Source organism: Episyrphus balteatus, chromosome 2, assembly GCF_945859705.1.
Source record: "Episyrphus balteatus chromosome 2, idEpiBalt1.1, whole genome shotgun sequence".
Lineage (NCBI taxonomy): Eukaryota > Metazoa > Arthropoda > Insecta > Diptera > Syrphidae > Episyrphus > Episyrphus balteatus.
Genome location: NC_079135.1, coordinates 25,808,149 through 25,831,353, shown reverse-complemented (window position 1 = coordinate 25,831,353; position 23,205 = coordinate 25,808,149). Strand labels below are relative to the sequence as shown.

The 23,205-nt window shown below is 31.5% G+C and overlaps 5 protein-coding genes across 6 annotated transcripts in view; 2 read left to right on the top strand and 3 right to left on the bottom strand.

Annotated features, from left to right (window-relative positions):
- The first annotated feature begins 595 nt into the window (after positions 1–595).
- Positions 596–1,221, top strand: LOC129912435 (cuticle protein 64). Its single transcript, XM_055990654.1, has 2 exons — positions 596–706; positions 777–1,221. Exons 1-2 carry the CDS (start codon positions 695–697, stop codon positions 1,161–1,163), a joined length of 399 nt encoding a protein of 132 aa, XP_055846629.1. The 5' UTR covers positions 596–694; the 3' UTR covers positions 1,164–1,221.
- Positions 1,222–1,813: 592 nt separating this feature from the next.
- Positions 1,814–18,925, bottom strand: LOC129909330 (uncharacterized). The gene is made up of 7 exons (XM_055986417.1): positions 18,555–18,925; positions 13,771–14,953; positions 9,191–9,337; positions 8,858–9,112; positions 5,415–5,637; positions 2,353–2,372; positions 1,814–2,292 (listed from the first exon to the last, which is right to left on the bottom strand). Exons 1-7 carry the CDS (start codon positions 18,893–18,895, stop codon positions 1,885–1,887), a joined length of 2,577 nt encoding a protein of 858 aa, XP_055842392.1. The 5' UTR covers positions 18,896–18,925; the 3' UTR covers positions 1,814–1,884.
- The window catches only part of LOC129910862 (vitelline membrane protein Vm26Ab), a 50,556-nt gene continuing 32,557 nt past the window's right edge, over positions 5,207–23,205 (bottom strand). Inside the window, exons 2-3 of one of the 2 annotated variants that reach the window (XM_055988451.1) lie at positions 5,720–5,754; positions 5,207–5,637 (exon numbers count right to left, since the gene is read on the bottom strand). In XM_055988451.1, the coding sequence (XP_055844426.1) occupies positions 5,410–5,637; positions 5,720–5,731 (240 nt within the window). In that variant the 5' untranslated portion in view covers positions 5,732–5,754 and the 3' untranslated portion in view covers positions 5,207–5,409. Of the gene's footprint in view, positions 5,638–5,719; positions 6,072–23,205 lie in introns of those variants that run through there. The other variant, XM_055988450.1, reaches the window with a different exon arrangement.
- Positions 6,240–6,939, top strand: LOC129910858 (cuticle protein 16.5-like). The gene is made up of 2 exons (XM_055988446.1): positions 6,240–6,387; positions 6,482–6,939. The coding sequence occupies exons 1-2, from the start codon at positions 6,376–6,378 to the stop codon at positions 6,800–6,802; spliced, it is 333 nt and encodes a 110-aa protein (XP_055844421.1). The 5' UTR covers positions 6,240–6,375; the 3' UTR covers positions 6,803–6,939.
- LOC129910840 (toll-like receptor 13) lies at positions 13,466–15,367 on the bottom strand. Its single transcript, XM_055988426.1, has one exon. It carries the CDS (start codon positions 15,310–15,312, stop codon positions 13,642–13,644), a length of 1,671 nt encoding a protein of 556 aa, XP_055844401.1. The 5' UTR covers positions 15,313–15,367; the 3' UTR covers positions 13,466–13,641.

Genomic DNA, 23,205 nt, shown 5'->3' with positions numbered 1-23,205 from the left:
ATGCCACCCGAAATGCGACAACAGCTCCATCTCATCGCTGCAAAAAAAAACCAGGTGACCAAGAGATCAACCGAAAAAATGTCCCATAGAATAATAATTATTATCTAATGTTGCATGCATCTAATTTCTGTTTGCAGTCACATGCAATAATAGTGTTGTTGATCCAGCCAAGAAACTTCTCCGGCAAGTTTATAGCCACCCAGAGGACCGCCCAATTGTTGCAGCCATCAGGCTTTAATTTATTCTTTTGCCAATGGCATCTCATGTATATAGAAAATGGCAACACAAAAACTATGACCACATGCCGGTCAACGTATATACCACCACCCCAACTTTATACAGCCCTAGGAACAACTTCAATTGCCAGCTTATACTTGAAGGTTTCAAACGAAGCCGAGGTGCGGTTAAATGCTCTCTTGTATACCAGACATTAAAGACCCCTATTCGATGTCTTGCCCCACAATACAATGTATTAATGTATACCTATCTACTTCTACATGCATCAAGTTATAATAAGTGTATCTTTAGCCGACTCTAATGCAACAAAAAAGTAAAAGTCGCCCAAATCGATTTTCATATAAAAGCATTTGCCTCCGAATCTAGTGTCATACTCCGGTTAGGACAGTTCTCCAGTGATCAACACAACACTTTACTTGCATCCAGTTCTCCTTCCAGTTTAATAATTCACATCAATATGTTGAGATTCGTAAGTGCCCAGAGAGACCGCGTTGCATAAAAACCGAATTCATTCATAAATCTTGGTTGCACTTTTTTAGATTACAATTGCCGTCGTAGCTTTGATTGCTGGTGTTGCAGCTGCACCAGGACTTGCATCTTTGGGACATGGACCAATTTTGGGAGGACCAATTTTGGGACATTCACCATATGGCCTTTCTGCACCAGCTATATCGTATGCTGCACCAATTGCTAAAATTGCTGCACCCATTTCGTATGCGGCTCCAATCACAAAGATTGCTGCACCAGCTTATTCACCATTAGGATTGGGATTGGGACATGGAGGACTTATTGGTGCTCCACTTGGACATGGAGGACTTATTGGCGCTCCACTTGGACATGGAGGACTCATTGGGTCACCAATTGCACCATTAGGATTGGGTCATGGATACGGATTGGGTTTGGGTGGGCATGGACCAATCTGGTAGACAATAATTTAGTGTTGTATGCCGTGAAGTGTTTGTGTCTGAATTGGATATTAAAAGATACCGCTTTATTTTGAAACAAAAAAAAAAAACTCTTTTACTGTGGGTGTTTTTGTGGAGACAGAGTGAAATGAGAGTGCTTTGTGAAGCTTCATTATGACACTGTGATTATTTATTTATGAATTGGAATTTTTTTTTCAGAAAAAATTTTTTTTTTGCAAGTTTGTACACTCATAACTTCTAAATTACTTATTATTTTTTTAAAGTTGAGGTATCATTGAAAACGTCTTCTTTGTCTGTTGATAATATAGTAAAAAAAGTTTTTCTAATATGGCGCCTACTAAAGGTAAAATTTAATGAACATACAAAATTTAGTTTTGTAATACAATGGCTTTGCAAATTCTTTAAAAAATGATCATCAAAATATAATTCAAACAAAAAAATATATCTTAAACTAAAAACCGGTAAGTTCATGATATTTGCCGCTAGAGGGCTAAATATTTGGAAGTTTTTCGTAATTTATAGCCTGCGGACAAACAAGGTGCTTCTAATGATACCTCATTTATTAGTTTGTGATACGTAGTTTAGAAGTTATGATGGAACATACATTACGAAAACACAAAAAAATAACAAAAATGAATGAAAAACACAACTTTGCACTTCAATAAGTCTTAATTTCTTTAATTCCAATCACATTTTTGATACAAGCTCAGATATTTTTTGTTTACTTCTTCAAAACAACTGGAGCAATTGGAGCCACTGGAGCTACAGCACGAGCAACTGGAACTGGGAAAGCACGAGCTACTGGAGCGGTGTAAGCAAGTGGAGCTGCAACTGGGGCACTGTAAGCAAGTGGAGCAGCGACTGGTGCACTGTAAGCGACTGGAGCAGCTACAGCTGGTGCACTATAGGCTAATGGGGCAGCTACTGCGTATGGAGATGCAGCATAAGCGGCTGGATAAGCGGCAGAGTGGATGACATTGCTGGCAGTGTAGCTGGAAGCGTAAGGAGCAACAACTGGAGCAAATCCAGCGTTATAGGCCAGTGGAGCTGAATAGGCGATAGGGGAAGCTGCCAAAATAGCTGGCTTAGCTGCGGCACAAGCGAAAACGGCCAAGATGCAGATAGCGAACTAAGAAAAAAATGATAAATATAAGGCAAGGTTTTGACAAGTTCTATAAATCGATCTTACCAATTTGAACATATTGAAGAGTTTTTTTTTTGTTTCGGTTGATTAAATGTGCTTCTTGAGCAAAGACTTCAAATTGAATGATAATTCTTGATCACGACCTATCTTCTTTTATACTATCAAATATTTTATGATCAAGACTCTTTAGAATCCTTGATTGAGAATTGAAATTTCAATAAGTCTCGTTTAGCTTATTAAAAAAAATATAAGTAAAATTAATTAACTCCCAGTCACGTACAATCTCACGGCCAAATTGAGGAATTCCTCACAGGTTCGATGATTTGAATAATGAAGTTTTTTTTATCTGTCGAACACTAAACTGTCATTTCAATAGGGTATTTCAGAGTGTGATCAACACACCTCTCGCTCTTCGAAAAGAATTTAAAAGACAGTTATCATTTGGAAACTTTGAAAAAATTAAAAAAAAAAAAATGTCAGGGGAGGCAAGAGAGAGATAGTGGGTGATTTATGTTTATTAACACATTTTTTTGACACAAATCAGAAATTTTAAATTTAATTTGTGAGAAAATTTGTATGATCAACTTGAGGGTATATCCAAAAATTTAAGAATATTTAAACTTTTGCTTAAAATTCTGTACAGCGAACGCAAATGTTACAGAAAAAAAAAATGGACATAAGTACAGATGAATAAAATTAACAAGAAATGGATTGTTGAAAATTTTCTAATTTTATAATAGGTAGGTATGTATGTTTTTTGTAATATACCTCTCAAAATTTATTAAAAATAATATCTATTAATTAAAAACTCGAAGCAACTCCGACTAAAAAATCAAGAAAAAACAAAAAAATGCAAGTTTCAGAATTTTCACATTTTTCTTTCAATTCATAAAATATTCTGAATTTCAAAAGAATAGGTACATCAAATTTATTTTCAAAAAATTGATTTTTCAAAAAATTTAAGTATTCTAAAAAAATCTGATTTTTGAATATTTTGTAAAATGTTTATATTACCGTTAACAAGGATTAAAAAAATATTTTCTTTAAAAAATTGTGTCTTATTTGAAACTAACACACAAAAATTAACTTTTTCTGAAAATCTTCAAAATTATAAGAAATATCTTTCTATAAAATTTGAAACCAAATTGGTTCACCAGCTCACGAAGTATATGAGATTAACTAAAAACTTTTGACGAATAAAGGCAACGTCAATTTTCCATTGTCCGAATTTTTTGAGAAAAACTAAAAATGCAGTGAAGCTAGAACACTGAAATCATTATATACCTACACCAAATTTAAGCGAAATGTTTACAGCTGTTTTTGAAAATTTCAATATGTAGCTACCTCGAAAATGTTACAGGTATGGGAGATATCCCTTAAAGAGGACAAATTAAAAAATAACAAAAAAAAACCAACCTTGGAAATCATGCAAAAATCGTTTTGTACCAAGGTTGGAGCAAATTTGTCCATCCGTTTAGGCCCTAGTTCGGTTTGCGGATAGACGCATAGACAAACAGACACACGGATGAACAACGGTATGACTAAATCCACTTGTTTAGAACTTCTCCATCATCTTAATATTGGTCTTTATAAAAACCAGGAACTTTTTTTTGTTACACAAAACCAATACTTTCCATACAGAGCAAAAACTTATGAGCGTGAAACACAGGTTTTCAAAATAGTTTTAAAAAATTTTTTGGTTAAAATTGAAACCAAACAGATTTGAGTTTAGATTTATAACTTTGCAGCTGTTTGTTCATTCAAGCCATAATATGTAAAGATTGGGCCAGAAAATGTTAAAGATGTTTCGCAGACAACAATTTATGAGTAATTGAAGCTTCCTTAAAAAAAGTTGATGCTTGATGGAACTCTTCAGGTGCTTGAACAGTTCGGTAGTATGGAAAAGCTTGGTTTTTAAGCTGACAAAATTATTCCAAAACCTATTTTTATTTATTGAAAAATTGCAGTAAAATGTAAAATTTGTGCTTAGATTTTCAATTATTTAAATATAACAAGATTTTTCTTGAAAAAAATATTATTCACAACGACTGTTCTCTTCAAAAGTTTTTTTTATTTATTTTCTGTACTATTAATAGTTCTTATATTCCCGATCTGTGAAACTGTGATGTGATAAGTTTTATCATGTTTTCATAATAAATTCGATTTATGAAAAAAATTTTAAAAAAACTTCAAAAATGTAATAAAAAAAAATTTTTAAATTAAACAAACTTCAAATATTTTCATAAGAAAACTGAAATGATAAATTTTGTATCACTTCACAGTTTCACAGATCGGGAATTGTCCCCTGACCCTAATGGATTTTTTAGATAAACTACCCTCAACTGTTATTTACAAAAATCGATCATTTTTTGAGCAAATGTTTCTTTTATACAGTTCCCAGGTTTAATAGATGGGTTTGCTGTTATCTTTCCGATATTGTTTCAATTTTCTATACAATTTATGTTTACAGCCATGACAATAAGTAAACCAAAAGAAAGGTTTTTTGAATTTTCGGTCTTTGAATGCCTCAAAACTATTGATTGATTTCAAGACTACAAACAATGGTTTGTTTTTTTTTACAATTTTTTAATAAACACAAAAAACTACATTTATGAAAATAGCGTTGGAAGAAATGCCGAAGTTCTTGATATTTTGAAAAATAGTGTGTATAATGCTGCTCTTCTTTGGTTAAGCTCTGGTGACTTTTTTCTTTCTAAATTTACCATTATTTATCACTTTAAGCCCTGATTTTTCAATCGTCAGTTAGACTATCAGAGAAATAAATGTCAATTAAAAAAAAATTTATTCCTAGGAATAAGCTCTATCTGATGTTTATCTGACTATTGAAAAATTGGCCCTAAATAAAATACATATTTTCAAGTTCTAAAACATAATCATTTTATTGAGTGTAAAACACAAAAAAGAAAAAAACACAAAAGTTTAAAAACAAAAAAAAAAAAGTAATTAAAAACAAGGATAACACATTTCAGCGCGAAACAAATTAATCCTCAGGTGGTCGAAGTAGAAGGGAGCAGAAAAATTATAAAGTTGCATAAAGGTCAGGTCGCAGTGTTACAGTCGAACAATCTTCTTCAACAATACTTAACGGAAGTAAGCAGCGGCATATGGGTATGCTGAATAAGCTGAAGCATATGGATAAGCTGAATAGGCGGCATAAGGTGCTGAATAGGCAGCAGCATATGGAGCAGTGTAAGCGGCAGTGTAGGGTGAGGCCACCAAAGGTGCTGAATATGCTGAATAGGCCAATGGAGCAATAACGGCTGGCTTAGCGGCTACAACAGCGATGAGAGCGAACAAGCAGATAGCGAACTAAAAGTAAATAAAAACACAAATTAGTCACTTAATTTTTCTCGAATCCTTGTTAAAGTGCTTCAACACAAACTTTACTTACGAATTTCGACATGTTGATTTTGTTGAGGTTTTTTTTAAGTTTGTTGTTACAGAGAAGAGCTGGTTCTAAGAACTGATGTCTTTCCACTCCGAAATCAGTTGCTTTTATACCCGAATTTCACGCAACAAACAAATATATTATTATTATTGCTCACCGCACGTATATTTTACCCCCTACAACACTCATGAATTTTTGATACCCGCCAAAACTCTGTTCCATCTGAAGGCTATTATGCTACTTTGCCTATACCACCTACCCATCAATGCACAATAGAACGAAAAAAGACACAGACACACAGGGTTGATTCAAGGAAAAATGAACAAATTTGTCCCGAATTATTATTGTTTGGCCCATCAAACTGACGACGTCTGTTTTGGCTGGCTTCGAACACTTACAGAATATAACTTTAAAGCTTTTCAGACTTATTCATATATCTAGCCTTATATTCAATTCGATATAACAAACGCCATCTGCATGCGTAATGAGGAAGACTCATTTGTTAGCTTATTGTCATCATGCCAAGTATTCAGCGAGCTAGATGAAGTATATAAACGAAACCCGCTGTGAATTCTCAAACACAGACGCTCATTTAATTTGTACCGATCGATCCGGGCACAAAAAGATCAAAACAATCAAAACAAACAAAACAGTTCACAATGTTCAAACTCGTAAGTCAGACATATTCGAGGCTTATTCGTGACAGCTGCAATCCGTCGGCATCAATTAAGACAAAACCTAATCGATATTCGAAAATAATTTCAGATCGTCCTTTGTCTGATGGTTGCTGTAGCCTGTGTTGCTGCGAAGCCAGCTCTGTTTGCGACTCCATTAGCCTATTCAGCGCCATTGGTAGCAGCGGCGCCCTTCAGTGCAGCATACGCAACAGCTCCAGTGATTGCACCATACGCCAGCACCTACAATGCCCACTCGATTGCCCATTCAGCAACTTATCCAGCATTGTATGCAGCTGCTCCTGTACCTGCACCAATTGCTCCACTTGCTCCAGTTGCCCCAGTTGCACCTGCTGCACCGGCAGTTCGACCACCGGTTGTAGAAAATGAAGCAGCTGAAATTTTATTCTAAAATGGCAATTCTTTTTTTTTATTTTGTGACCTAAACTTAAAACTTCGCGTTCCATTGACCTGTACCTATATTTTGTTTTAATTTTTTTTATTTTTACCAAAACTTTAATAAATTATGTGATAATTTTAAAATGAAAATTTCACAATGTTTTTTTTAACCTTTTGAAAGCTATTGGGTATAATTATTTCAGTTTAAAGTTCGTAAATTCCTTAAAATGAAAAGGACAAGCAATACACACAGCTCAAGGCATGAATAAGTTGCCCTCGTGGCATTTGTGTTTTGCTATTGTTTTGTGATCGGGAAAAATTTACAGTCCAATGCTATCAACGCAACAATTTACATCGAAAGTTTGCCTGAAACATTTCATTGGCAAATGGTGCTAGCAACATTTTAAAACTAAAAACTTCTCATCAACAGTGTACCGTCAAAAGTTGCAGGGAGTATTTTAAGGTCAAATGCTGCCAGCAACATTTTACTACCAAATGTTTCCAGCAAAATTTTGCTGTCATCAGCTTCATTTGACTGTCAAAGTGTCTGTTCAAAAGAAAAACTCACTAAATACATAAGATTTTAATAGCAGTAAGTGAGTTTTTCCCTTGAACCGATGAAATGTTTCAAGCAATATCTTACTATCAAATGTTGCCGACAACATTTTACTCCCAAATGTTGCCAGCAACATTTTACTCCCAAATGTTGCCAGCAACATTTTACCGTCAAATGTTAACGGCAACATTTTACTGTCAAATTTTAACAGCAACATTTTGCTGTCCCAGAATCATTTTGATGTCAAATGTTGCCAGCAACATTTTACCGTCAAATGTTAACGGCAACATTTTACTGTCAAATTTTAACAGCAACATTTTGCTGTCCCAGAATCATTTTGATGTCAAATGTTGCCAGCAACATTTTGCTGTCCAATGTGTCCAGCAATACTTCACTATGAAATGGTGCTTGGAACATTTTAGCAACAATTTTTCACTACAAATGTAGTGAGCAACATTCGTCTGTAAAATATTGCCAGCATGATTCTAGTGTGAAATGGTGCCATTACCATTCTTCTGACTTATCGAAAATATTTCAATGTCATAATTTTCAAGCGAAGTTTAGTATTCAAAGCTATACAGTAAAAAAAAATACCAGCAGAATTTCGCTGTTAAGGATTGTCAGCCCCATAGTGTCAAGGAATCAGCGGCTGCCACTCGCTTGTTTGTAATCTATACTTTGGGTAAGGATAACTTGCTAATACATCACAACTGACCCTTCTTGTTGCTAAAAGTTCTGAGAATTTGAATCACAATAGAATGAGATAAACAGTGTTGTATAAGAAACTTCTTTGACTTATTTGTCAACTTTTTTTTTTTTAAGCTAGAAAAAAATTTGTTCATGCAACATTTTGGCTAGTTCGTTCATTGATTATTTTTGCTGCCGTCAGCTGTAGCGATGAACTGTTTCAATTCAAATTTTGCAGCTTCAGCTGCGGTTTACCAATTTCGGCTGAGATTTATGAGCTTCATTGTCAATTTTCTAGTTTGACTGCGATTTACCAGTTCTGCGAAAAAATAGTTACCTTGAAAATGTCAAAGAGCTTGTATTTAAATTTCAGAAAACGTACACTGTAACTTGTTAGTCTCGTTAAACCTTTAGGGAGTTGTTTTTATGAAGAGACTTTTCAATTTCCTAAAGCTAGCTCAACAGAGATACATATAATTACCTTTCAACTTGTCTAGATAACTTCTGCACCATTTTTGCAACATGTTCGTCTTCATACCGTGAACAAATTAATCATCCAGAGCTGTTATTTTAAACTGCTTTGCATTTAAAAAATATAAAATAGTATTTTTTCTTCAAATTTTCATTATAATTTTATTTTAAACAATAAAACAATATTAAAATAATAATACAACACTAAAAAGTATAACGATTTATGTTTTTTTTTTTTTGTTCATTTTGTGGGAATGTTTTGCAATATGGTTAAAATCTTGGTCAGGTATTCAATCAGTCTGTCATCTTTTTTTACTACAATTTTGGCACTTTTTAGAAGAATGAGGTGTAAGCGGCAGCAGTGTATGGATAGGTAGCGTATGGATATGCAGCAGCAACTGGAGCGGTATAAGCAGCAGCAGCTACAGGAGCTGTGTATGCGGCAGCAACAACTGGTGCAGCGGCAATACCATTGTAATTCCTAGCAATATATTGTGAGCTGCTAGCAGTCACAACTGGTGCGGGAGCAGCAGCAACAACTGGAGCTGAGTATAATAATTGGGGCTTAGCTGATACAGTGCAGGCCAAAGCCAGGACAACAATAGCGATCTATAAAGGATAACAAAAAAAACAAAATTATTAATATCAAAGATTAAAAACATGTTTTTGAATAAAAATTATTTTTACCAATTTGAACATTTTGGGTGGAGTTGTTTTTGAAGTAAGTGCAAACAATGGACTACGTTTTAAAAATAAAGAACTCTCACTTTTATAGTCCAAACCCCAACAATTCGATTGAAATCGAAAACAAAATCTGTCCTCCAAAAATGTATGCTAACTTTAAGGCTAAACAAAACTATATTTTGTCTTTGAATTATTCTGTCCAAGCAATGGTTTTCAATTCCAACCGAAGCTCGATGAGTTAGTAGAATTAATCGGTAAAAATATAAAAATATCTATAGCGTCAACAGTAAGCGATTTACATTAAGATTCTCCCATATCAGAAGCTCTTTAGCAGTGGGGATAAAAAGCAAATTCGCTAAGTCCGTCCATCAAAAGTTCAAAATTTTATTCAAATCACGTCCTCATTGATTTGACACATTTATTCGTATTTAATACTGGAAGCTTTTCTGACTCTGATGATTTTTTTGTTTAAATGTAATAAACGTGATGTGCAGCAATTTTTGGCACTCAATTCTGTCTTTATTTTTGTTTTTGTTACGATTGCAGATATATTTTTTTTTTTTTATTTACGAGTATAATTTTTGTTTATTTACCTATTTTAATTTTATCAGTAACATTAAATTATTTCTTATGAAATTCAGGTAGCGTGGTAATTTGCATTTTAATAAATGCATTAATGCAACAGCAATTGCAGCATGATGTCTGACTTAATTTGGCAAAATTAAAGTGTGGCATTTGAGTAAATGGGGTTCGATAAGCCAATATAAAAGCATATAAGTGAGCATGGGGATCAAGGTGAATGTAACGATCCAAAAAGATGTATTGCCACAAAGTTCACGATAACTATTTTACTCAGGAATTTGTAATAAAAAATTTGTGTTGAACATAAAAAGTCGGTAAGTTGGACAGTAATTTATAGGGAGCTTTAAAAATTGTGTCATAAAATACATTTTTACTGGCTAAACAATTTTTTTTTTAATATTGAAAAACAAAAAAATAATAAAAATGAGGTCAGTAATCTGAAATATTTTGTATTCCCGAAATGTGCTGTTTTTTCAACTTGATCTTTTTATGAAAAATTTAAATTTTCATAATATTAAATTTTTAAAAATTTTTTCTTTTACGAAAACATGAGCAGAGCATACTGACAAAAAAAATCCCACAAACAAAAGGTGTATATCTGGACTTTTTAAAGGATTTTAAAGGATTTTTTACTTGCTCTATAGGGCAAGTATTGGTTTCGTGTCGAAAAAAAATTTGAGGTTTTAATCAAATCCAACATTACGATGATGGCGTCTGTACGTCCATCTGTACGCGTGGAAGGATTTTCTTAAAACTTGGTACAGATGATTCTTAGAAGATTCTGAAAGTTGGCTTTTTTTGTTTTTCTTATAACTCACTTAGAAAGTGTACCTCCCATACAAATTTTTCAAACTAGCTATACCTTCCAAATAACTCGAAAACGGCTCTAACGATTTTGATTAAACTTTTCAGACGTTATTCAAAGCAATTGCAATAAAACTGCATTTTTAGTTTTTTCTCAAAAAGTCAATAACAAACAAAAAATTTCATTTAAGAAATTTTGACCTTTATGTACATGTCAGCTCTTTCCCAACAACAACAAAATTTCTTTAAAAATGATATAGGGTCAGCTCTTAAAATCTACAAGTAAATTGACATAAAAGTGCTTTGAACTGCAAGAGCAAGTACGTGCGACCCAGTCGTGCATTTTATTAAACCATTTTTTTTTTTTTAAGATAATTATGAATTTTATTTATTCCTATGACAAAATCGTAAGTTTTAAACGGTGGTTTGTTTGACCAAAGTTAGCGCAGGATAGCAAAACTTTGATTTTCGCTATCCTACTATTAGTTTAACATTTAGAAACATTTTTTTATTCACCTCTAAAAAAAGTACTCATACACCACAGTGACCTTTTTTTAAATTTATAATTTAGAAAAGGTAAATCCACTGGTGTCTGCACTGCGCCTCAAATGTTAATTATTTGACAATGAATTCTTTCTGGATTGAATGTAGTCCATTTAAAAAAATACAAATATTTATAAGTGTAAAAATTATTGCTAGAAAATCTACATGCTTGATATATACATACATATGTAGGTATTAGCAAACTTTTTTTTTTTAAGTAATAACAAATTTCTGATTCCTTTTTAAGTCCACGAATAGTACTTTCTCATCTAACCATGGTAATTTCAACAAACAATAACATCACTTTTTTTGTTAGCCCTCCTTTAGTTAAAAAAAACTATGAGGTTGAACAAAAGGAAAATGCACGACCAGAATGCAGAAAAATGCTCTCAAAATTCATATTTTAATTTTATTTTTGGTTTACATCTATACTATAAATATACTTTCGTATACAAATTTTTGTTGGAATAAAATCAGATTTAAAAAAAAAAAACGGTTTTATGACAGGTACCGTCAATGATGAATTTTCGCAAAATTTAAATTTTGTATTAAAACTAAACAATTTGCGTTAAAAAAAATTTAATGCAAATACAAATGTTTTGCATATATAAAAAACAAATGTTTTATACACACATTTTGTGTTAAAATGCAGATATTTTTTTACATTGAATTAAAACTTTTTTAAGCAAAATATTTTAGTATGCAGTATACATTTTTTTAATGGAAATTTTGTTTTATTCTTTTTTTTATGAAAAGCAAATTCATTAAAAATAAACTGATTTTTTACAACCCTGAAGTTGCTTTATGTTAAAACTTTGTATGAAAAATCCATGAAATAATTATAATTTCATTCTTAAAGGTATTTCATAAAAAATATTTAGGTAAATTTTGTTTTAACAAATATTTAAATACTATTTAAAATAATTTTGAAAACAAAATGAATTTTTTCATTTCGCCCATTGAAAACAAGAGTGGCCCTATATAAAAAAAAACCTTTTTTTTCTATGGGGGTTCAAAGTCTTAGACTTTAGGTCCAACTATAGGTCCAACTGAACTGCTCGGCAAATGCGGTCTGTATTACTCCTTTTTACAATTGTTTGGACTGTCAAATAAAACTTTTCTAAACTGTTCGTTTTTCTTATAATGCTTACTTTTAAAAAATAGGTAAAATCAACATAAACTCAAAATTAAATAAATTTGGGTTATTAGGTATACATCTTATTTTTTAATGCATTTTTTTCCATTACAAATTAAAAAAAATATTTGTTGCACATAAGAAAAATTTGCATTAAAAATAAATATTTATTGCCACTGAAATATATTTGCATTAACAAAATTAACTTTTATTGCAACTGAAATAATTTCAATCATTGCACTGAAAAAAAAAATATTTATTTGCAACTAAAAATATTTTGCATTAAATAAAAATTATTGCAAATAAAAAAATTTCTGCATTGAAAAAAAAAAATTCAATGCAACATGTGCGCATTAAACATTTTTTTTAATACTCGTCAAATTTCTTACAACTTTGGCTATTAAACTTTTTCACTATAATATTGAAGATAGTATAAGGTCAAGGAGTCAAATTTGTAAGAAATTCGACGAGTATTGGAAAAAAAATATTTAATTCACACATTTTGCATTGAATTTTTTTTTTAATGCAAAATATTTTTATTTGCAGCAAAAATTATTCTGTCAATACAATTTTTTTTTCATTTGTAATAAAAATTTTTTTAATGCAAAATATTTTTCGTTGCAATAAATAATTTTTTTTCAATGCAAATATATTTCAGTTGTAATACAAATATGTATATCAAAAAATTATAAAAAGCTTTAACTTTATAATCGTCCAAAATTACAAAAGATAAAAAAAAACTATTTATATTCCTGAACGGCAAAAAATTTCAAGGAAGCTGGTACAAGGATTCGCCAACTCCTAACTAATTGTTAAATGTATTTCTAGATTGTGTTGGCGTTGGCCTACAAATATGACCAAAAAACTACACTACCGGAAGTCTACCTGTGTTAATGAAATTATTAGTTCTTGATTTTCAAAAATTGTTTTACGTTACCTCTCAGACATACAGGAAACAATTATACAAAAAAATGCAATTTTAAATATTTGACCATTCTTGACCTAACCCAAAACGTAAAAAACGTGATTTGAATTGAGAAATCAAAAATTTTCTGTCAAAAATTGACTACCTCAAGTCTCTTTATTTTCAATTATATTAATCAAAACAAAAATTTAAAAAAAAAAAAATATTTCTCACCTTGACTGCTTCCAATGTCAACAATATACTGTCAATCCACAAGTGTAGTATTTGTCCACACAAAAAAAGAAAATCCATTAAGAATACTAAGTACGTTTTAAAAATATTATTCCCTCGACCATCACACGATCGACTCTATCAATAGGCAAACGAACTTCAACCATCAATCGTTTTATTTTTGTTTAACTTAATACAAAAACTGTTACAATCTAATTAATATGCATATAGATACAATTTTAACACTTTGAAATGTCAGTGTTCCATCGAACTATTCATAGTAGCAGTAGAACGAAACACAATACTACCATTACGTCCAAATTGACCCGAAAACCGCCTTCGTTCACAATTTGCATATTTCAATATCAATCCTGCTGCACAAACACAAATCAGGATAATTATCAGGATTTTTAGAGCCAACAGATAGACCTCTAATCGCCTTCCATGACTTTCAAGTCGTGTTATTGTACTTCTCAAAACATCAATTTCTGGCTCAGGTTTAATGTTCGTAGAAGGATTTTCATGCTGCGTACTGTCACAAACAATATCCCGAATGTGTGTAGAATCTTCTGTAGAATTTTCCGGTTCAGTGTGCAACTCAACAAAACCCGATAAAAATGGTGGCGATAAAATCGTATGAAGATAGGAGCAATTAAAACGATTTCTTGAAAGACCGACTTTAACAAGATTCGGGAAGGCGTAGGCAAAATGGATTCCATGAATTTCCGTCAAATTATTTCCATCAATGTAGAAATTCTTTATTTTCGACATGTAGGGGAAAAAGATGTTCAAATTGAGGTAGGTTAAGTTGTTAAAGGAGAGATCGAGAGTCTCCAAACCCGTCTGTTTCGAAAACATGCCGAAAGTGATTTTCGAAACTCCTGCACTTCGTAAATAAAGCTCTTTAAGACGACGAAGTTTTTCAAACGAAGTCACATTTAACGGGCCAATTTTGTTATAAGACAAATCAAGAACTAAAAGACTGGTGATATTGGTAATGTTGGAGACATCGGTGAAGTTATTCCGTCCAAGTACCAATTTTTCCAAGAAATTCGAATTTAAAGCTGTGATTGATGAAATACTATTATTTTCTGCTCGAACTACTTTTGTAGAGTTGATGACCAATGACGTAAGCTGATTACTGTCTAAATGAAGTCTCAGGAAGATACTCTTATCTGTCAAACTGAACTCTTTCAGCCGATTACCACCTAAAAGAAGTGTCTCAATCCCATAAGCCAGCTGAAAAGTATCAGGATGGAGTGATTTTAGTCGATTGTTTGATAAGTTAACTTCTCGAATTCGACGAAGTCTTGAAAAAACTTCCGGATCGATGTACTCCAAAAGATTATTCTCCAACGAAATCGTTTCGAGAGATTGATTTTCGAAGAAAACATCCTTACTGAGATTTCGAATTCGATTATAAGCCAGCATAATTTTATCAACCTTTTGTAAACCTCGAAAACTAAACTCATTAACATCTTCGATAAAATTTCGACTTAGATCAATTCGAATTAAAGAATTTGCTCCAATAAAAACCGAAGTCTGAATAGTTGTTATATTATTGTTGCTCATATTCAAAAAAGATAAATAATTTGCTGAGGCAAATGTATTCCGAGGAACATCTAATATTTCTGTAAACGAAACATCCAAAGTTCGAAGATTCGGAAAATGTTCGAAAAGTTTAAAGGGAAGATATAAAAGTGTTGAATCGTAGAATTTCATGAATTTTGTCATATTGGCACGTGTGTAATTCATCATTTTGACATTTTGACTGTGTGTAACGTAAAATCCACTAACCGTACAAAAGGCTTCTTGACTTTCGTAATTACTTTCGGATTCGTCGCACTTTAAAAGAACCTCTTCGCCTAAGACAAATGATGTCGAAAAAAGTGTCATAGACAGAATTATTGTTATTTCAAAACGCATTTTGACGAAATGCAAATAACTTAACCGAACTAACGCGACAAGATGCCAATTAAAAACTAAGAAATGGAGAAGGAAAATTTTTTGATGAATGAAAAACTTATAAGAATTTTTTTATCGGCGGGAGCAAGTCGTCTTATCAAAAGTGCAAGCTTTCTGTTCTTATTTTGGTCTAAGGAGCAGGTATTGAGGTTGTAAAAGTTTCTGTCCAACTGTAATAAAGAGTTTTATTCTAAACAGGTGGAAAATTTGTCAAAAAGTTTGGAACGAATGAATTTTTCAAAATTTTCGTTCAAAAATTTTAGGAAACAGCCTAAAATTTATTTATTTTTACATTTTCAAAATTTTGTCAATTTATAGCCTTGAGCCTTAACATCCAACCACTTGGGATCCCTTAATCATGCATTTTTATTCTTTTTTTTTTTGCTGTAAGAAGAGATTTCAAAGCTGTAATGATAAATTTATTGAGGATTTTGCATATCAAGAATTTTTTTTTTTGGTTTTTGTTGCGGATGGTCAAAGTACGATAAAAGAATACCTAATACAATTTTTTTTTATAATAAAGAATTGAGATAAAGTTTGTTTCAAGTTCAAGCTTATCAGTTTTAAAGTTGCAACTGGTTGCATTTAAAAAGATTTGCCGCGGCTTTGTTTTATTTTCAATTTCAAACAATCATTGTGTCAACAACTTCAAAGGGTAGCCTATAATGGTTAATTATGCGAGTTGAGTGTTTTATGCGGCCTTGATATTTTTTCTGCGGAAGTTCATATTTTTAGATGGAGATTTATCTTTGGTTGTATATAAAAATTGCAATATGAACGCATTTTTATGATAGATGGTATTATGTTGCTTACATAAAAAAAATATAGCATTTAATGGGACGTAAAAACTGGATGTCATTGCACTAACAATGGGGAAGGTCGAAAGATTTGCAAAAGTGATTCAAGAATAGAAAGCGGGTTTTCAACCAAATCCGAATAAATTTTTAGGAAATTAAGAAAATTATTAAGAAAAATAAAATGGCGTCAAAGGAAAGAAAAAATTCAAAGTTTAATAAAAATCTTTATAAAAACAATGAGTTGGTAACCCAAGAAGTGGATTTTGCTGATTTTCAACAGACTGCAGAAAAAATTCTCAAACGGGAGACTTACTAAAAAGTACCAATTCGAAAGTAAGCCAATTTTGTATAGAAGCCTCAAGAAAATGCTCAACTATGAGATTTCCTGTATAAAAGTATATAAAAAATGGAAATGATTCATTATGTAGATTCCTAAAAAGCTTAACTGGGAACGATTCTTATCATGGAAACCCGCTCTTGAAATCTCAAGATTTGACCGGGGTCGCATCGCAAATCGCAAAAACTTATTTTTTTACAAAGTTTTTTAGGAACATTTTTAATACGGCCTTATAAAAACGTATATGAAAACACCTTTCAGTATGCTATAGTAACAAATTATATGAAGACAGAGATTGCGAATAACCAATAAGTTTTTGGAAAAAAAAATATTACTGATAAGGATATTAGCAAAAAAAACTTATACCAAATGAACAGTTTAGATCACTAAATAGAAGACGAATAATTCTATTCTGATAGATTTTGACACAATTTTGACAAGGTTTATTATAAGGGTCTTCCTCTTCAGTTCAAACTGGAACGGAATGTAGGAAAATCAGGCCCCGTAACAAAATACAACAATAGCTTATATTCTGTCTTTTATTTATTTATTTCAATTAAAAATATTAGTGCTGCTAGTTTTGAAATGTTTTGCTAATATTTTTTTGTTCAAGTTTTAGTGCTAAAATTCGTTGAAAAAGAAGTTTTTTTGGTGTACGGTGTAAAAACGACGATTTTTGTTTTATGTAAAGATATCAAGGTAAAAAACGACACAAATTGAAATTGTTGGGGATTTTAGAGAACTTGAATTTTCAGGTAAGTACAAAAATCTCCTAAAGGATGATTTTTGGTTTGTATCCATTTCTAGAGCTGAACAAACGTTTTTCGTTTGAGTTTTCTAATAAAAAAATTTGGGGATTACAGAAAAAAAAAATAATATTTTGTATGAAAGGTGCCCTAACCAATAATCAAATTTTAAAGCTCACTTGAATATTCATCTGAATTCTACATTTTTCTCCGAACCAAAAATCAATTTAGTATAGTCAGTTTAACGCTCGGTTAAATTTTATAGTTGGGATACTCAACTACTAAATTTAACCGAGTTTTAGAGTTAAAAAACTGACTATTAAATTGGATTTTGATATTGTGAAATATGTGGAATTTAGTTAAATAATAGAATTTGGTTATTACTAAGGCCCGAACGTTGAACGTATAAACATTGACACATTTAACCCTCTGTCGGCACACACGGATGCGAATTTGGAAGGAGAAAAATAAAAAAATTACAATTTTTCAAAAAAGTGGTCACAAAAAAGTCTCTTTAAAAGGGCGGAAATATATTTTTTTGGAATTGTGAATATAATATTCGAATTCCACGAAAAATTCTACATCAATTATATATATGATTCTTTAAAAAATATTGAGACCGAAAAAAGTTCTAGCGACATGAAAAAATATAAACCAAATTCGCTCTCGCGTGTGCCTATCAGGTCAAAAAGAGGTGTGCATACAGAGGGTTAAAAATGAAAATTAAGGTCTTAGAAATAAGCCAAAAAAACTGTAGAAAGACTTTTTAAAATAAAAAATCCAATTTATGTCGATTAAGATTCTAGGGTGCCTTTTCAGAAATCTGAAGAGAACTCCGAAAAAAAATCAACTAGTACCTACTGAAAAATGTTCACACCCCTGTTTTAAGGAACTATTTGCAAAACCTGTTGGAAAATTAAGAGCTCGTCACTGGAAATTCGAGTCTGATTTTTTTTAACTAAATCAGCCATTCCATTCTACTAGGTAGCTATATGCTCTTTTGTAATATTCCCGCCAAAATTTGTAAGAAATTTATTAAAACCAGTTTGAAATCCACCAAAATATCGAAATAATACCTACTTCTCGGAAGTCATGGAAACTGTTACAAACTTTTATATTTTTCTGCATAGTAAAGTAAAAATTTCTTATAATGGAAATTGTGTTATTTTCCAAACACTTTTTCACACTAAATTTGAATATTTTAATTTAAAAACCAATTTTTTTTATCAGTTCATCATTCTTTCGAATCTTTTTATTTTAACAACTTAACAATATTAGTTCTGTACATTTCTGGGAATCGCTGATAGTAGTCTTCTGACTTACTTGAACAAGTAAGGTGAAGCATAAGCGGCAGCATATGGAGCAGCGTAAGGGGCAGCAGCGTAAGGAGCAGCATATGGAGCTCCAAATGGAGCAGCATATCCAGCACTATAAGCAGCGTATGGTGAAGCTACCAATGGGGCAGCAGCAGCATATGGAGCGGCAGCGTATGGAGCAGCAACATAAGGCGAAGCAAAGTTTCCATGATATTCCCGAGAGTAGACAGCAGAAGCTGGTGCAGCAGCAATCAATGGTGAACTATAAGCCAATGGAGCGACAATTCCTGGTTTGGCAGAAGCAATAGCAACCAAAGCCATGAGGACAACAGCGACAAACTTGAACATATTGATTTGATTTGTTGTTTTCGAATTGAAGACGAACTGAATTATGCCTTAAACACCAGTAGCGCTCAAGTTTTATAGTAAAAGAAATGATAAAAATGTATCCTTGAAATAGTATACAGAGTGTGTTAATCAAAAACTACTTTCCGCCATGGAAATTGAAAGCGAAGAAAAAGCAAAAAAGAGGGCAGTTACAAATAATAAAAACACACACAACTTGTCTTAGTTTTGGCCAAATTATTCTCACAAACAAACACCACCTATTTACAAATCAAAATGGCATAAATACCACGCACTTGGGTTTTCTTCAATTATGCAATGAATATTACCATCAACTCTTAATAAAGCACCAAAAGTCTGTCTTGCATACTAATTGTTAGTTTACGATATTCGTGGACAAAATTAATTGCCCATCAATAAACACAATAACCCAAAGAAGACTCTCGGATTGTTGGTTAAAAATAAGTTTGACAGAATCTTAGTACAAAAGCGTGGTTTTAAAATTTGTCGATTTGGTATTCCAAAATATTCTATCGATCATTTGTTCTGAACCATTCATACATTTGAAATCGTTGTGTTATAATTTGTTTTTAAATATTTTTAAGCAATTAATTTATTTAATTAGAATTTTTTAATAATTCTTTCTTTTCTCATGCAAATATATGGTTTTCGAAGGAACATTTCTGAAACAATGAGGAAATTTGTCAAAACATAAAAAAAAATAAACAAAAATGCATAATAATTATTTCTTTAAACGGTAGTGGTTTATTTATTCAGTTAGTTTAGTTTTTAAATTTTTAAATTCAAAGATACATAATTATTCCAGCGTTATCTCAACCAACGAATTCTTTAAATCACAGCTTAAAGTATACCCTGGAATTATATCTTCCAAAGCCCATTATTTGGCATTTAAAAGTATGCAATCATATTTAGGTATTACTCCGAATAAAACTCCGAAAACTTTATTAAGACTTTAACAAACTGCCTTAAGATTTGAATTTTGTTTTAACTGTGACATTAGTGAATAAGTTTCTGCAAAACAAAAAATTGAACCAGACCTCCTAGAAACTTGTGGTTTTCAGTTTTTCAGGTTTTTTCAGTAATCTGGAAAAAATTATTTTTTTTTAGTTTTTTTAACTATATAAATATGGTTGTCTGTTAAGTCGGTTTACGGACGATAATTTTACCTGATAACGTCAAAAATAACAGGTTGTGTGCTTTTGTTAAAACAATTTAAATATTTAAAAACTATTTGTTGTCAACTTTTTTGTTAAAAAAAAAATGTTTAAAATAATAAATCTTATTGTAAAGTACTTAAGCTACACTGAGAGAAAAGCCACCATGAAACCCACATTGATTTAACTATAATTCGGAATGATTTTGCGTTGAAGATGGACATTTTAAAATCAACGTGGAAAAATGGTTAATTTTTTGGGGTTTCGTATCTTAAAGCAACATAATTCAAAGTATTTCATCATTGAAACAAAGACGTTTCAACTTCAATTTATTTTTTCTCTTAGTGTAAAGATTAAGACCTTACATGTTTATATCTGTATGTTTTGTAGAAAAACGGAATAACTTTTTGAATAGAATTATAATTTACAAGAAAAAGTTAAAAATCAAAATTACTTTTTTTTTCTATTTTTTCATATGAAAATCTTACAAAAAAATTAATATTTCTTCTTAAGAATAAAACCATACTTAGAGTCAGTTGGGGTAGGTGCGCGCACTTTTCACTTTAAGGCGAAATTGTGAAGATTCTGTAAGAGATATCAGGATAATGTTTTTTAGATTTGATAAACCTATACTTTGGGAACAAGAAAACACAGAAAAAAAGTTTTTTAGTTTAAATATTTCATATGATTAAAAACAAAAACCAAATGAAGTCGAAGTGCGCACTCTTGCCCCAAAGTCAGGGTAAGAGCGCGCACATAATTTTAATAGGAATCTTGACAGTTTACGGCAACTAAATGTCTAAAAACTTAATGTTATACTTAGTTAAACAAGACTTTATTTCAAAACTTTCAAGTTTTCACTAAAATGAATGAAAATGTTAATGAAAAAACAAATTAAGTTCAAATACAAAAACTTAAACTCTATTTATAAAACAAAACAAACAAAAAAATATTTCGAATTAAATTAGAAGATTACGGCTTTTCTTTTTTGGAATTCATGAATAACAGCCTTCGTTTTTCAAAGTTCAAGTTTCAAATGTTTCTGTCCTGTTGAAAAAAGAAATGTTTAATATGGGGAGAAGTGCGCGTTCTTACCCACAAATGCACTGCGCGATTTTACCCACAAAGGTACTTTTTTTTTTCTATTTACCAAATTTATAATAAAATAAAACAAAATCTAACAAATTTTTGACTTTAATCAAATATTAATATGCACAATTCCAAAGTATGTACTACTCTCGGTATATAATGCTCCCACGCCGAAGCTACACACTTTTCCAGCACAACTTTTTTTTTTTTGTTTTGAGCCGGGTTTTTTCAACCCGCTTTTAAAATAAAATGGAGCTGAGCACACAATCGCGAAGGTCATCACCAGGGATAGGATCTTGTGGACCTAAAAACTTATAAAAAGGAAAAATAAAACTACGAAAAAGGCATAAAAAGGCATTTATTGAGAGAAAGAATGAAATATAAAATCTAACTGTAGTAATTTCTAACAACCATGAGTTTTTTTTAAATTTTAGGTCACAAACGCATGCGATTTTCTCTTAAGAGTGCTTTAAAGGAGCTAAAAGATGTCTCTACATCTGTAGAGACGAGTGGAGCTAAATAAAAGCACTCGACATCACCATCTGCAACATTCGCCGGGAGCTCTAGATTTGTGTCCCCATTCATTTCTCAATTTATTTGTTCAACTCTCTCGAGTCCCTTATTTGCCAAAAAATCTGATTTGTACTTCTCAACAACATCTTTTGCGACTGCCCCTTTCCTGGCTTCTAAATCTCTCTTGATTTTGTCCAAAATCTGGAGAACTTCTCCAATCGTATTTTATTGATTAAAATTTAAAAATGTTGGAGCTTTCTCGGTTCATTTTGCATTTCCAAATATAATGACTGGACTGTAGGCAGATCTTTTCACTCGAATTCGTTAGTGTGGGGTAATTAGTGAATCCTTAATACAGGTATATTGAGTTTGTAATATATTGTGTAAGCTTCCTATTTGTCAGTGTTTTGTGTGAACTTTAAAGACGCTAAAAAGATAAAAAACATAGGAAAAGGCAAAAAAGGCAATAACAAGAGAAAAGGCAAAAAAAGGCAATAACGAAAGAAAAGGTAAAAAAAAGGCAAAATAAAATACATATATTTGGCACGAGGGGGACGTGAAACGTGTTTGTTTTTAATCTATAATATTGTACGATTAAGCAAGAAAAAAAGGCGAATTCCACAACATCCTATCCCTGGTCATCACTTATTGACGTCTTACTAAGCGCTGATTTCCTCATTTTTCGTTTTAGTTTTTTTTGGACACAATTCGAGAAATAAGCACTGCGCGCTCTTACCCACTGAGCGATCTTACCCCAAATGACTCTACATTTTTACAATACGCAGAAAGTATAGAAATAATATATATAATAAGAATATATAGCTGACCCGACGGACTTCGTTCCGCCATTTCTTGTATTTATTTCTAATTTTCGACTCTGTAATTAGTTAATTTTCAAATAATAAAGAGGATCAAAACTCAAAAAGTTCATAAAATGAGTTTAAAAAAAATATTCACTTTTAAACTTTTAGTAAAATTGGCCTATGCCAAATAGGTACTCATTCATGCGCATAATTAAAACCTATATTTAGTATAAGTTTGAGATTTTTTGAAGACTTTTAAAAATTCAAAAAAAAAAAAAAATAAAAGACTACTTAAAAATGTCCCTAAAAATTAGTTGTTTTTCAAAAATTTGTATTTCAAAATGAAAAAATCCGAATTTGACCCCTAATTTTTTTAATATCTTTCTAATAGTGTAACTCAAATTTCTGTGCAAAATTAGTCTTTTGTCGAAGGTCTATAACTGCAAAAAAAAACCTTCATAACTAGGTTTTGAAATTTTTTTGAATTTTTTTCCAAAATTTTTTTAACTATGCAATAAATTTGTCTATTATTAAAAAAAAAAAAAATCAGCTCTTTACAACTTACCGTTTAGGAAATAGCCTCTTTTTTCAATGTCGTGTTACCCCTATTTACCCTATACAATCTTAAGTTAAGAAACTAAGTCAGCCGGTGTGGCCGGTTAGCGAACGTACACAAAACCAAACCCCAATATATATATAATAGATATAAATATATTTTATACCATCTTAAAGC